The sequence below is a fragment of the Equus przewalskii genome, chromosome 9 (assembly GCF_037783145.1).
Source record: "Equus przewalskii isolate Varuska chromosome 9, EquPr2, whole genome shotgun sequence".
Lineage (NCBI taxonomy): Eukaryota > Metazoa > Chordata > Mammalia > Perissodactyla > Equidae > Equus > Equus przewalskii.
Window position 1 is genome coordinate 20,417,565 of NC_091839.1, and position 13,678 is coordinate 20,431,242.

Consider the following 13,678-nt stretch of genomic DNA (forward strand, 5'->3'; position numbering starts at 1 on the left):
CACTTTCCAATCTTATCTTTATTTGTGGAGCTGCTGTTGGCTCCCTGCCACTCCCACCCCACTGCCCACCCATGGGGACATCACTTTTTCCTGAAGTAGGTCTCCCTGTCTCCATGATCCCCTAAACAATGAGGCATTGGGCCTCTGAAGTCTAACTCAAGGATGCTGTCACTGCCATGTGTGTCCCTCATGGGGAGGGGGAGCCGCCCAGGCATCGGGCCCTCTTGCTTCTCTGAGAGAGGGTCAGGTGACCATTGAGGCCTGTTTGCAGGGGAGCTTCACCGGGCCCAGCCTGTGGCATCTTGTCTGGCTCATTTCTCCCTGTCGCCTGCCCTTGCTGGAGTGCTCTGGGCCCCCCACGTGCCTCCTGCTTTAGGCCTGCAATGCCACCACCCCTCCCAGCATGTCTGCCCAGCTCAGGTGGCCATGCCCCGGCTCCCCAGGAGAGACCGAGCCCCGCCTTCCCCAGTGCTGGGCCCTCGCCCCTCCCAGATGCTCCCTCTGCACAGCCCTGGCCATGCAGGCTGCGACAACCCGGAGATCCTTGAGGGCACAACCCGGATCTGACTCATCTCTGTATCTCCAACCCAGGGCCTGGCACAGGGGCGGCTTCAGGGGATGTTTGCGGCCCCACGAGGAAATGAACACCTGGAACATCCTCCTCCACCTGGGAAAGTCTTCCCCATCCTTCCAGACCCAAGGCTCTTCCTAGTGCCCAGGATTCTGCTGCACTTGGCAAGGTTTACCATCTGAAGAACGACACCTCCTTCTGGCGGAAGACGCATTTAGAAAAAGGGTGTCCCCTCTACGTCTATGCTTCTGATTACATTTGCAAACGAGAGGTCCACATATGGCTTTTCTTAGACTCATGCTGCTTTTTAAAAACATGGTCTCAATTAGTAACGTGTTCGAATCCAGAAATTTCACAGTGAAATCTAGACCTCCGGATTCTTCTAAAAATAAACCCAGAAGACCTGGCAATAGAAATGTCATTTCTGCTCAGAGGTGGGAGAAGGAGATGGTGGCGGAGCGGAGTTCACTGGCGCTAGCGCCCCCTTTGGGCGGCACCTGCTCTCCAGAGGGAGGCGGGCCCCCCAGGCCTCTGCGCTCATTGTGTCTCCTGCTGAGCCCCTGGGGGCTTCTGAGTCTGTCACCCCTGCACTAGAGTTTTATAAGGTCAGGAGAAAAAGCCAGGGGCAGGAACAGCTGCTCCAGGCACCAAGGCCCCTGGGATTCAGGGGTCCTGAGGAGGGCATAGTCTTGCGGTGTGGCCTGAGGCACTTTGAGCCTCAGTTTCCCTGTTTGTGATGTGGGGATGTGGAGGGTGGGGCCTCACGATCCCCAATGTCCCTGCAGAGAGACTTTGGGGACTTCCTTAATATTTCAGTTGCTTCCCTCCTACGGTCTCAGTTTCTCTCTTGGTAGGATGCTGGGGCTGGATTGGGTTGTTGGTGCCCCTGAGGCTGCAGGAGGGTCGCTGTCACTCTGGGCTCACAGTGCCCGTGTGGCCTCTGCATTAGCAGCAGTCCACCTCCTAGTGCCGCCTCCCTGCAGTGTGCTCTGTGTGTCGTCTGTGCCCCAGGGGTCGGCCTGCCTGTGCAGACGGCCTGCTCCTCAAGGGCAGGGAGCAGGAGTGTCCCCAGAGCGCGCTGATGAGAGGCCAGGCACGCAGAGGCCTCGGGGGACATCTGCCGAGTGAGTGACTGGGTGAGGGCTGAGCTGTGGCCTCTGGTCTGAGAGTCTGAGATGGAGTCGTGGCTCCTGCTCTGCAGATTTGCGCAGGTCTGACTGGGCCGGCGGATCCACACGTCTGCGATGCCATGTGTTTGTCACAATCCATCTGGAGTTCGAGCCGCCACGGTCTTCGTTCTCAAGAGCCCTAGACCGCGGGAAAACCAGATCCTGCCGTTCCCCTGCCGTGGGCAGACCCTTCCCCCCTGGGTCTCCCACAAATGGAGGGATCCAAGTAGCTCCTTGAAGCCTCTCTTCTGAACTGGGTCCCCCCTAATTCCCACGCTGAAGCCCTAATCCCAGTACCTCAGAATGCGAGTGCATTTGGAGACAGACCTTTAAAGAGGTGATTAAGGTAAAAAACGAGGGCCTCAGGGTGGGCTCTAATCCAGTGTGACCGCTGTCCTCAGAGGAAGAGGAGATTAGGACACAGACACACAGAGGGAAGGCCATGCGAGGACACGAAGAGAAGACAGCCGTCTACAAGCCAAGGAGCGAGGCCTCAGAAGGGCCCAATGCTATTGGCCGGCACCTTGATCCCAGACTTCCAGTCTCCAGAATCGTGAGCAAATACATTTCTGTTGTTTAAGCTGCTCAGGCCGCGGTACTGTGTTATGGCAGCCCAAGCAGACCAGTAAAGCCCCCTTTCTAGTACTTCCTGTCTTTTCTGGCAGAGTGGTGGCGGCCTGTGGCGGAGTCTGCCTCCCCTGTTGGGGCAGGGGCTGGGTCTGGCATCCCTCGGGTTCTCACTGTCTATGGTGCAGGGCTCCCTGCTGCTGGAAGGGGGCCTCGGCTTGAAGAATCAGACAGATGCTCAGTGAAGGCCCAGCCCGGGTTCTCTGTGCTGGCGGCCATGCATCGTAGTGAGCTGGGGAGAGTGCCGCAAGCGCAGACCCTCTGGGCTCCCGCCCTCTGCAGGGGGGCCCCGGGAATCTTTGTTGATAACGAGTGCTCCCTGGTATTCCCAACAGGCAGTGGGTGAGCGCTGGCCTCAGCTGTGCGGCAGCCTGGCTGGTGGACGGCCCGGGCTCGGACTGGCCTAGGGACTTACCTCCAACTGAAGCCCACGGGGTTTCAGCTTCAGACTCCTTGGGTGTTTCTGGTTCCTCCAGCGGCTCTGGTTCCTTGAGGATCAGGGCCTCTTTGGCCTTGGGGATTTGAGTCTCCTCCCACCATTTAAGGATCTTCATTCTAAGGCAATGAGCCCTGTGGTTAATGCTGTGCTCAGTGGCCCCGGTTCCCAGAGGGAGGCTTAGGCTCGGGGTCAGAAGACCGCATCTCCCTCCATTGGCTGGTTCTGTGACCAGTACTCCCCTCCCCTCAGCAAAAAGGGGTATGAATCCGCACTCTCTTGGCCTGGACCCTCTTCCCAGCCTCTTTCTAGTCTGTCTCCATGCAGCCCTAGCGCTGGCCCTGCCCCTGCCCTGCTCGCAGCCCTCCCATGGCTCCCCAGCATCCCCAGAGTCCCAGCCCTCTGGCCCACTGGCCCTTCATGACTGTGCCTTTCCTCTGCTTCTTTCCCAACCCCGTAATGTTTGGATACGTATACATTTTTTTTTTCTGGACAGATCTTTTTTGCACCTTTCTTCTTTTTTCAGAGCTGTGTAGTGCTCTGCTCAGTGAGTGAACCGAAGACTAGATAACCAGTCCCTTTCTCTCTTGCCCTGGCAACTGCAAGGGCCTGTTTGCTGGTCCCCTGCTTTGCCTGGTCTGGCTCTTCCCAAGCAGTTTCAAAATGTACCTGGAATTGTGTTTGCATTCAGGTGTGGTGAAGCCAACAGATCAGGGGACAACTACCATTGAAAAGACAGTTTGTTACTCAAAGTTCCAAGAAGAGGGGGCATGCCATAGCGTGCGGGGCCACACAGTGAAGCCCCAGGTTGTCAGGAGGTGGAAGGAGTGAGGGAGATGCATCGCTAGGAGCTTTTACTGTGGTTTCTGTGGGAATGGACCCAGCAGGGTAAGCAGACTTAGGATTGGCTCATCGAAGTACCTTGCCCACCTGGACTCGGCCATTGGTCCAGGTCGGGCCTGTGGCTCAAGCAGGGACAGTCAGAGTCTTCTCTGGGACTGATCTATCACTACGAGGAAGACACGTTCTCTTTTAGCTAAAGTTGCTGAGGTAGGAGGGTGTGAACTTGGGGCTGCTGCTGGTCACCTTGCCCACTAGGTGGAGTGAGCTCCCAGAGATCAAGCTAACACAGAATGAGGCAGAGCCAAGGACAGGGACAGACAGACTCCTGATGACATCATTTGTGTGCCTGGATCCAGTCATGCCTGAAGTGTAGATATTCAAGTTATGAGCTGAATTGTGTTCCGCCCTTTCATATGCTGAAGTTCTAACACCCAGTACCTCAGAATGTAACTGTATTTGGAGACAGGGCCATTAAAGAGGTAATTAAGGTAAAATTAGGTTATATGGGTGGGCCCTAATCCATGCGACTTTACTTGCAGATAGGGCCTTCAAAGAAGTGATTAAGTTAAACTAAGGCTGTTAGGTGGGGCCCTAATTCCATATGACTAGTGTTCTTGTAAGAAGAGGAAAAGAAATTAGGGGTGTGTGTGCACAAAGTGACGACCATGTGAAGAGGCAGCAAGAGAGTGGCCATCTCCAGGCTCAGGAGAGAGGCCTCAGGAGAAACCAACACCACTGATTCCTTGATCTTGGACTTCCAGCCTCTAGGATTATGAGAAAACAAATCTTCATTGTTTAAGTCTGAGACTTAATAGATGGTCAATATGTGGCAGATTAAGGATGGCTGCAAATTTTTGGCACTCTTCCCATGGAGAGGCAGGGTCTATTTCCTCTCCCCTTGATGCTTGGCTAGTCTATGACTTGCTCTAAGGGAATATGGCAGACATGACACTCTGTCAATTCCATGCCTAGCCTTAAAAAGGACTGGCAACTTCTGTCTTGGAAGAGATGAGAGGCCATGCGACTCCACGGAAAGGGAGAGGGGCTCAGCTGAGTCAATCCTAAGCACGTGAGTGAAGGCATTTTGGATCCTCCAGCCCAGCCCAGTTGCTAGCGGAATACCACCAAGTGACCTCAATGGATGTGTCAGGAAGCAAAAGAATCATCCAGCTGAGTCATACCCAAATTCCTGACTCATGAAACTGCAAGATATACTCAAATGACCATTGTTTAAAGTCACTAAGTTTTGGGTGGTAGTGACATAGCAACAGATAACTAGAACTGTTTCCTTTTTCCTTGAACTTGTTGAGTTCAGCTCTTGTCACCCATAATTGGAAGAGTCTTGACTAATGTGACTCATCTCTCTTAGCTACCAGGGGTCCATTATCCTCCCAAACTTTTCTACCTGTGAAAATTTAAATCCCACCACCTCATGCTCTGCTGGTTCTTCCGTTCCGTCCAGCTTTCTCATGCTCTCATTCTAATCACATGTTACTCTTCTTGGATCTCACGGGTGGAAGCCTCAGTTCCAAGACATCACATTCTCTAGCATCTGGAAAGACTCTCTTGGTTTCTCTTCCTTCTTTCCCTACCCAATTGGGTACAAACAGCAACCCGCTTGAAGTGCTCTCTCCCTCCAGCCTCTTCACCTCCCTTGTCTCCCACCTCATCACCCTTCCATGGCATCCTGTCTACAAAGACCCAAACCTAGATCAATGCTCCCATCTACTTTCTCTTCCAATGACCACTGCTGGGAGGAACACCACACAGCAATGACACTTGATGCCATTAACAATGAATAATCTCCAGTCACTGTTGGGCCTTTGCTGCTGCTCACCAATTGTTTTCCTTGTCCCTGTACACATCCCATTCATTCTCCTCAGTGGCTATTCCAGCCACCCCTAATACCATCCCCACTGTCCTTAGTTCCCTTCCCCGACCCCTGCTCCTACCCACGTCACTTTCAGCAGATGGCCTTGCCATGTTCCTTCACTATGAAAAGAAGCCACTGGGTAGAAAGGCCTCTCTCCGCCCACCCAAATCATAACCACCACCTCAAGATGAACAGGAAAAACACAGAACATCTGCCACTGGATTTTGAGAATAAGGATAACTGGTTGCTTTAGACACTGTTGTTTCAGTGGCATGGTGCTGGAGAGCAAGTTGTAGTGGGTTGAAAAAGGTAAGGGTGATGAGAATCAGGAATCGGTGTAAGCTATTCTCTCAAAAAAAATGTTGGGTGGTACAGAGAAGGAGTTTGTGGGCTGAGATGGGAGAGATTTGGGCATGTTTATATCCTTCAGAGAACGAGCCAGTACAGAAAGAATGACTGGAAATTTAGGAGACAGAAAGGATGATTAATGGAATGTGGAGAAGATGGATTCCCAAGCACAAGAGGTGGGGCTAACCTTGGGCAGGAAGAGGGATGCCTCTTTCCCTGAAAAAGGTAAGGATTAAATCATCAGTGCCGGTGATAACTTTGTAGGTGTTGGGGAGTTGCTTTTTTCCTGTGAAGCGGGTAAACCTTATTGCTGAGAGTGAGAAAGGAGGAGATAAGATAGTTGGGGAAAAAGGAAATCATTTGTAATAGTGACAAAGTACTATGTTGGAGAGGGCTCTCTAGAGGTAGGCTGAAGGGTTTCTGGTCAGCACTGATGCCCACTGACCCCAAGGATGGAGATGCTGAAGGGGTAGGGTTCCCTTAGTATTTTCCTTGTACAGACCTCTAACCTAGCACTTGCTTATTTGTCTATATCCCTAGAAAATACAGGATACAGGGTAAGAGGCAGAAAGAAAAAAAATAAAATTTGACAAATATTGAATAAGAGCCTCATAGTGAAAAGAAAGGGCAGAGGCAATATATGAATCAATGGTTGAGAATTTTCCAGAGTTGATAAAAGACACCAAAGCATAGATTAAAGAGGCCAAAGAAATATAAATAACAGCAAACAAAAAAAGATATACACACTTAGTCACATCAGAGTGAAATCACTAATGCTAATTCCCCAAAGCCCAGATGGCTATGGGAGCTCTGAAAAGGCACCCAGTCGGTGCCAGGGAAGGTTTCCTAGAGCACATGACTGAAGTCCTAAATGATGAGGAAACATCAGCTAGGTGTGAGAGGGGCACAGGGCTGGGAGATGAAGTGTAGAGAAGGGCGCCAAGCAGAAGTCACAGCACAACTAGAGAAAATTTAAACAACATGATTAATGAACTCAATTTAAAGGCTATATATATGTAGAACACTGCATTCAACAAGTGTAGAATACACATTCTTTTCAAGCCCACATGGAATATTTATAAAAACTAAACAAAAATTGTGCCACAAAGAAAATAAAGAACTGAAACCAAGCATAGTATATTCTCTGACCTTATTTGATTTAAGCCAGAAATAAAGAGGATTATTAGAAAATATTGATGTGTCTAAGAAAACCCTCATGGGTTAAGAAATCATGATGAAACTCAGAAATATTTTAACCAAATGATAATAAAATACTTTATATTAAAATCTGTGAAATGCAGCTAAAGTCATGGCTACAGGGAAATTCATAGCCTTAAATGCAAATAAAGGAAAAGAAGAATGGCTGAAATTTACTGATACAAGAGACCATATCAAGAGGGCAGAAAAAGAAGAATAAACTGGGAAGAATTATAAGGAAGGAAATAAAGAACATAAATAAATGTAGTAGGCTTTAGGAAAGGCTTGCTGATGAATTTTAACTTGATACTCACGTAAGAAGGACAAAGAAGAAGCAGAGTAGTGCTGACGCAATGGATCCATATACAACGCCCTGGATCAGCCCTTTCATGAACACATTGGAAACTGAATTCTTATCTGGAATCAGAGAGAAGCAAGAGTAGTTTTCCTCCTAAGGCTGCAAAGTTCGGGCTACTACTCTTTCCAGTGGCCCGGTGCCCATCCTCATCCTGGTCCTTAGGTGGTGTTGCTCTAGCCCAGTCACTAGACCTCCGTACACTCACGTGGGATGAGGAAGATGCTTGAAGTGTGGATTCCATATTCATTCTTCCCCTCACAGTGGAGTTTTGTGACTATTTCTGGATCCCCAGTGAGGCTGATGGTGCTGTTGGCCCAGGGCACAGATACGCTTGAAGTCATGTGGAGGATGTTACTCATGCTGTTCACACTCACGGGAACACGGTCCATCAACCACTGCACGGAGGGTGTAGGGATCCCCTGGAAGGAACAGCTGCACTGCAGAGTCTTCTTCAAGGAACAAGAGGAATAGAGCAGCCTGGGAGGTGCTGTGGGGAGGGAGGGTCAGGAGTCAGCAAGGCACCCTGATGTCCCTTCTCTGCTTCCTCTAGGTCCCAGCCTTCTCCTTATTGGTGATTCACAGGGAGCTTCAGAAAGACTTTCCAGAAGCCCAGAGGGACTGGGACTCCGAGCAGCTCCCCTTCACCCTCTCTTCCCATCTGACTGGGCTCAGTTTTTACCTCTGGCCTTTCAGCCCCAGAAACCAGGGGAAGATGTGACTGCTTCCCAGACTTCTCCACCCTCTCTCCCGGGACTCAGGAATTTCTCTTGGGCCCATTTCTCCCAGACTCTGAACGTTCCCTGACCCACCAGCACTCACAGACTGCCTGGAGCTTGAGCATGCTACTTTTGGTCAAGTTAGCTAGAGAGAAGTTCAAATGACATCTGATAGTGGTGCCATGGTCCTCAGGCTTCTAGCTGACGTGCAGCACTGAGGAGGAGGTGGAGGAGTTGCTGGAGCTGTCTGTGTTGGAGGGTGTGGTGGGCTCTTTCCAGGAGAGGAGTGGGGCTTTGGTTTCTTTGCAGGTGCCTTTGAAGGTACAGGTCAAGGTCACAGGCTCCTCAGCCACAAGAATCTCAGGAATGTGAAGCTCCGGTTTCTGGATCAGGTCTGGAGGAGAGAGACAGATTGCATTCAGACCTTGGAGACAGGGGACCCGCGTGGACACTTCACTGATGCACAGTGTTTCCAGGTTACAGAGTGCTTTCCCACCCATTAGCTCACTTGGTACCCCTCCCCCACTCCGACGACCTCATGGAACCTGGGATTGTTATTGTTGGTTGGCTTCTCACAAGCGTATTTGTGTGGAAGGGGCACCCCCATTGTCTAGATGAGCAAACTGAAGAGACTTGCTTAAGGTGGCAGCGCTTGAACCAGACCCTGGACTTTCAAGACCGAGGGTGAGTGAATTTCCTGTGTCTACATTGCCTAACATCCCTTACCTGTCTCCCAGCCTAGACTTCCTAGGCCAGCTCCTATTCTGCCTCCCTCTCTCCCAGTCCAACTCTCCTCTTAGGCTCTGCCCCTTCCCAGCTGATTTGCGATTATTTACGCCTCCATCTCTTACCGGCTGGATGCTGCTGGGCAAGTCTCTTCCCCTCTTTGCCATTTCTATGTAGAAAAATACTTATCAACTGTACTTATCGCATTGTATTATTGTTGTAAAAATGAAATACCTATGGTTTTGTAAAGCCCAGTGCCTAGTGAAATAAAAACCACACAATTACCATGACCCCTTCTGGAGTTTCTTGTTTCCATAGCACCCATCGCATGAGACTGAATGTCACCTGAGACGGAAAGTTCAATATTCTCCCTCAGGAAAGCTCTCTTGTGTTCTCCTAGATCTGCATAGAATAAATATGCTGTCCCTTTTGAGTATATTGTAGACCAGCTGGGTATAGTCTTTTTCCTCAAGATTCCAAATAATGTGGAATCTCTCCGTGGTATTATCGACCATGGTAGCACTGGTTGATTTGTGTCTACTGGGGAGGTGGTATTTTTATTGAGCCAGTAGGCCAAGATCATGGAACTGCTTGGGGATTCTTCAGGAAATTCAAATATGCCAGAGATTGTAGTGCATGGGCCCTCTTCCATTGATATCTTCTTGACTTTCATCAAAACATGAGAAAGCAACCCTGTGGGGATTCAAGTTGAAAAACAGACTCAGCTAGTGTGCCCCAGTATCCCACTGGTGCATTAAAGGATTAACCTTACCCTAGAAAGGTTTGGCCCTTGTCCAGCTCCTGGAAGGTAGCCTCTAGGCTCTTGAAATATCCTGCCTCGTAAGAGTGTCTTTGTTTACCTGGGGCCTTGGGCCACCAGATAGCCTATGTAACAATGTGATTGATGGTGGGACCTTGGGCCACATGATATCAGCTTGACCTCTGGAAGGGCTGGAGACTAAGGTGAGACGTGGGCGTGATCAGCCATGCCCACAGGACCAGACCCCCAGTAAAAACCCTGGACACCAAGGCTTGGTGAGTGTACCTGCTTGGCAATACTATGCGTGTTGCCACACGTTGTTGCTGGGAGAAGTAGGCACTGTCTGCACAATGCCACTGGGAGAGACAACTGGAAGCTCATGCCTGGTCTCTCCTAGACCCTGCCTTATGTGCCTCTTCCCTCTACTGATTTTAATCTCTATTCTTGTGCTATAATAAATTCTATGAAAATAACTGTTCTGCTGAGTTCTGTAGGTACTTTTTGTGAATCATTGAACCTAGGGTATCTTGGGGACTCCTAAATTGCACCACCCCAATCTAGACTGCCGGGTTTTCCACTGTTCTTGTTACTGGTAGTAATTGCATCTTTTGACCTTGGCTATGTTGCATCATTTCTGAATCTCAGCTTCTCAACCAGAAAAAGGGGTACGATAATACCAAAGCTGCAATGTTGTGAGAATTAAAGATATTAACTACAGAGGCACATGGCGCTCGTGATGATAATTGCAGACTGTACCTTAGCTGTTGGCTCTTAGTGAACAATTCTTTCTTTTCCTTCCTTCTCCATTTCCTAGGCAGCAACTCTCTCAGGTACAAAATGGAGATACTGGTAAACTTTCTGGTTCCTGAGGCCACTTCTAGTAATGATATTCTAAAATGACTCTCGTAACACCAACCTGTGTAAACGTTTATAGATTTCCAAACACCTTCACAGAAATCAGCTTAAGTCATTCTCATAATGGTTTTGTTATTACTCCCCTAGACAGATGGGAACAGTGAGGTTCAGAGAGATTAAAAGGCCCTGCCCCAGGTTATGGAGAAAAGAGTAACAGATCAGGCAAATTTCTAGTGACTTTGAGCAAGTTGCTTAATTCCCCAAAGCCTATTTCCTCATCCGTGAAATGGGGATAACAATTCCTCAGGGAGTTTTTGGGTTGATGAAATGGAACACATGGTGGGTCACAATGCCAATCACAGAATGTGCACATGCAAGGTGTGTATTATTTATTAGTTATCAAGTACTTAATTCTTTAGGTCCTCACCTCTTCACTTACTTCAGTCTTGCCCATCTTCCACTCCCACTCACACCCATCTTAGCCCTCTCATGGCTTCCACAGACACCTCCCACCCTGTCTCTCATCCCACTTACCCAACCACAACAGTGGTAGTGCCATCAGCACCAACAGGATCTCAGGGACAAGAGAGGACCAGGACCTACACTGCTGCTAACTCTGACCTCAGATCTGTACGTCCTGGAGAAAAGGATTTGGAATGGATGAGGAGAGGGGCAGAAGTAAGAGGCATGGGATGGGGGTAGAAATAAATTCACTGCTTACTAGGGGCTATTGTCTCTTCCACCACCCTTAAGGTCTGTTCGTCTTGCAAATAGGAGCTTCGTGGGACCAGCAGCTAGTAGCTTCAGGAACAGAAGAGTGTCCCCATGACCCTCTGCGGAGCCCTAACACCATGTCTGCTTTCTTCTCTCCCCCATAGTCTTCACTCAGCCCCTTACCCCTTTAAAGGGCCTCAAATACCAGGCTGAGGAGCTTGGGCTCTCTCCCAAGTCGATGAGGAAGTCATGGAAATCACGGAAAGGTTTTGATCCATGGGGGAACAGTTTTGGGCATTAAAAAGGTCCCTCCGGGTCTGCACTGAGGAAGTGAGAGTTCAGGAGAAAGACGATGTGGCCTGTGCTGGAACAGTGGCTATGGGGGAAGGAGAGGCTGGGATTTATTTAAGAGATATTTGACCAATAAAAGATTTTTATGGTTGACAGAATAAATTCTAAACTGCCTTGCCTCGCATTAGAGGCTCTCCATGAATTTGCCCCTCACTTGCCCTATTTCCACTGCCCCCTTCCCTAAGCCTCCGCCATTCCTTGCATGCCAAAGAGGAAAAGGTACCTTTCTACATATGCTCCATACATTCCTACCTCTGCATGTTTATTGAGGCCACTAGCCTTTTAGCGGCATCCTTCCACAACTCTCTCCTCTGCCCCCATACAGATCCTACCTCTCTTTCCAAGTCCTGGTCAGATGTAATTTTCTTCTGGTACCCTTCCAGGATCTTCACAACCAGCAAGCAGCCTCCTTTCTCACACTCTCTTCCGCACTCCTATCTGTCCATCTCTTTTAGGGCAATGTCTCAGGCAGACCCCGAGAGTTGCTTACGTGATACCCACCCTCCTGCGTCTTCTTAGTATTTCAAATTTGTTCAGGTGATCAAGTCCCCAGTTAAATGAGAAAAACTCTATTTCTCTGCCTCCTTAATATCTCAGGGATGCCATGTAACAGTTCTGGCCAATGAGCCAAGTACAAGAACAATGCTATTAAATTATTATCAGCAAATAAAAGCCTATTCAGACTTTACCCCATTTTTTTTTTGCCATCACAATTGAACTCTGAAGGTCTGGGGTGTTTTTGTATATAACACTAACTAATGAAATTCCAAATCCTGGTTAAAAAAAAACGTTTTCATAATAAAGGAAACAAGTGTCAGAAAGAATTGAAGGAGATGTTCCCTTCCCCTGCAGCTATAAATCAAAAGATATAGTTCTGGGGCCGGCCCGGTGGCACAGCGGTTAAGTGCGCACATTCCACTTCAGTGGCCCGGGGTCACTGGTTCAGATCCCGGGTGCAGACATGGCACCGATTGGCAAGCCATGCTGTGGCAGGCGTCTCACATATACAGTAGAGGAAGATGGTCACAGGCGTTAGTTCAGGGCCAGTCTTCCTGAGCAAAAAGGGGAGGATTGGCAGCAGATCTTAGCTCAGGGCTAATTTTCCTCAAAAAAAAAAAAAAAGGAAAAAAAAGATATTGTTCTGTGTTATAAAAGGGTTCAAGGAATCTGATTTGATATTGTGCAAAACTGAGAATGTTTATAAGAATATAACTTATGTTCCCCTCTACAATATAGTTTTATATGAATATTCACGACTGTTACTGACTTGCTCTGTTCTCTGTTAATACAAATTTTCCCTTGGAAAAACAATTTGAACAAAGTGGTCTTATGACACTCCAAAGACATTAGAAATTATTCCATGTCTTGTGAAAATGATATTCAAGTAGAATGACATTCTCACTCGTGGTCTGACTTGATAGTTTCTTGCTCTGCTAACAATGACATTGTAATTGACATCTCTATTTTCCTAAATTGTATACTTGTCTGTATTCTTCTCTTTTCCCACATGAACAATGCAAAAATAAACATCTTGGACTCTGCTAGATTTATTATTAAGTAAAGACTTTTGAGAGACTGTCTACTTAAAATATCAAACATATGAGGCTATCTGCTGGAGACTTTTGGGACTTCTGTTTTTCTGATTGGCACCACTCTTTCTCCTTGTTGCTTTCTTCTTCCCCAGAATATGCATGTGATACTGGAGCGGGAGCAACCGTCTGGCAACCATGAGGATCAAAGCCACAGACTGACACCAGTATGGAGATCCTGGTTCTCTGACAGCCATGCGCAGCTGCTATATCCACCCTGCACAGCCCACTGCCGTGTGTCGTCTTTATTTGGTGGTTGTTCTAGCCAGGAAACCGGTGAAACATCCTATGAGGGAATCTACCCAAGAGTGAGCTCCTCGAGAGAAGGCTCTGCCTCAAACAGACCTTTGTGTCCTCCACAGGGCTTAGAAAGGTTCTTGTCTGATAAGTATTTGTTGAAAAAAAATATACAAGCACAAGTCTCTCCTTTCCGGGTACTCTTTTTCCTGGTTTTTGAAGAGAGTTTGCCTGGAACTGGGACGCCTGACTTTGAGCCTCAGCTGTTCATTGTACCTGGCACCACTTTCTTGCTGACCCACTGGACA

The 13,678-nt window shown here is 48.6% G+C and overlaps 1 protein-coding gene across 14 annotated transcripts in view; it reads right to left on the reverse strand.

The window, feature by feature from the left end:
- LOC103558386 (SIGLEC family-like protein 1) overlaps positions 1 to 13,678 on the reverse strand; it is a 16,808-nt gene continuing 3,130 nt past the window's right edge. For 5 of the 14 annotated variants that reach the window (XM_008531353.2, XM_008531352.2, XM_008531350.2 and 2 more), the window contains 5 exons: positions 8,242 to 8,532; positions 7,628 to 7,909; positions 7,379 to 7,481; positions 2,783 to 2,922; positions 1 to 1,879 (listed from right to left, as the gene is read on the reverse strand). In XM_008531353.2, the coding sequence (XP_008529575.1) occupies positions 1,830 to 1,879; positions 2,783 to 2,922; positions 7,379 to 7,481; positions 7,628 to 7,909; positions 8,242 to 8,263 (597 nt within the window). In that variant the 5' untranslated portion in view covers positions 8,264 to 8,532 and the 3' untranslated portion in view covers positions 1 to 1,829. Of the gene's footprint in view, positions 1,880 to 2,782; positions 2,923 to 7,378; positions 7,482 to 7,627; positions 7,910 to 8,241; positions 8,533 to 10,380; positions 10,623 to 11,013; positions 11,117 to 13,678 lie in introns of all 14 variants that reach the window. The other 9 variants (XM_070633336.1, XM_070633329.1, XM_070633334.1 and 6 more) reach the window with 3 other exon arrangements.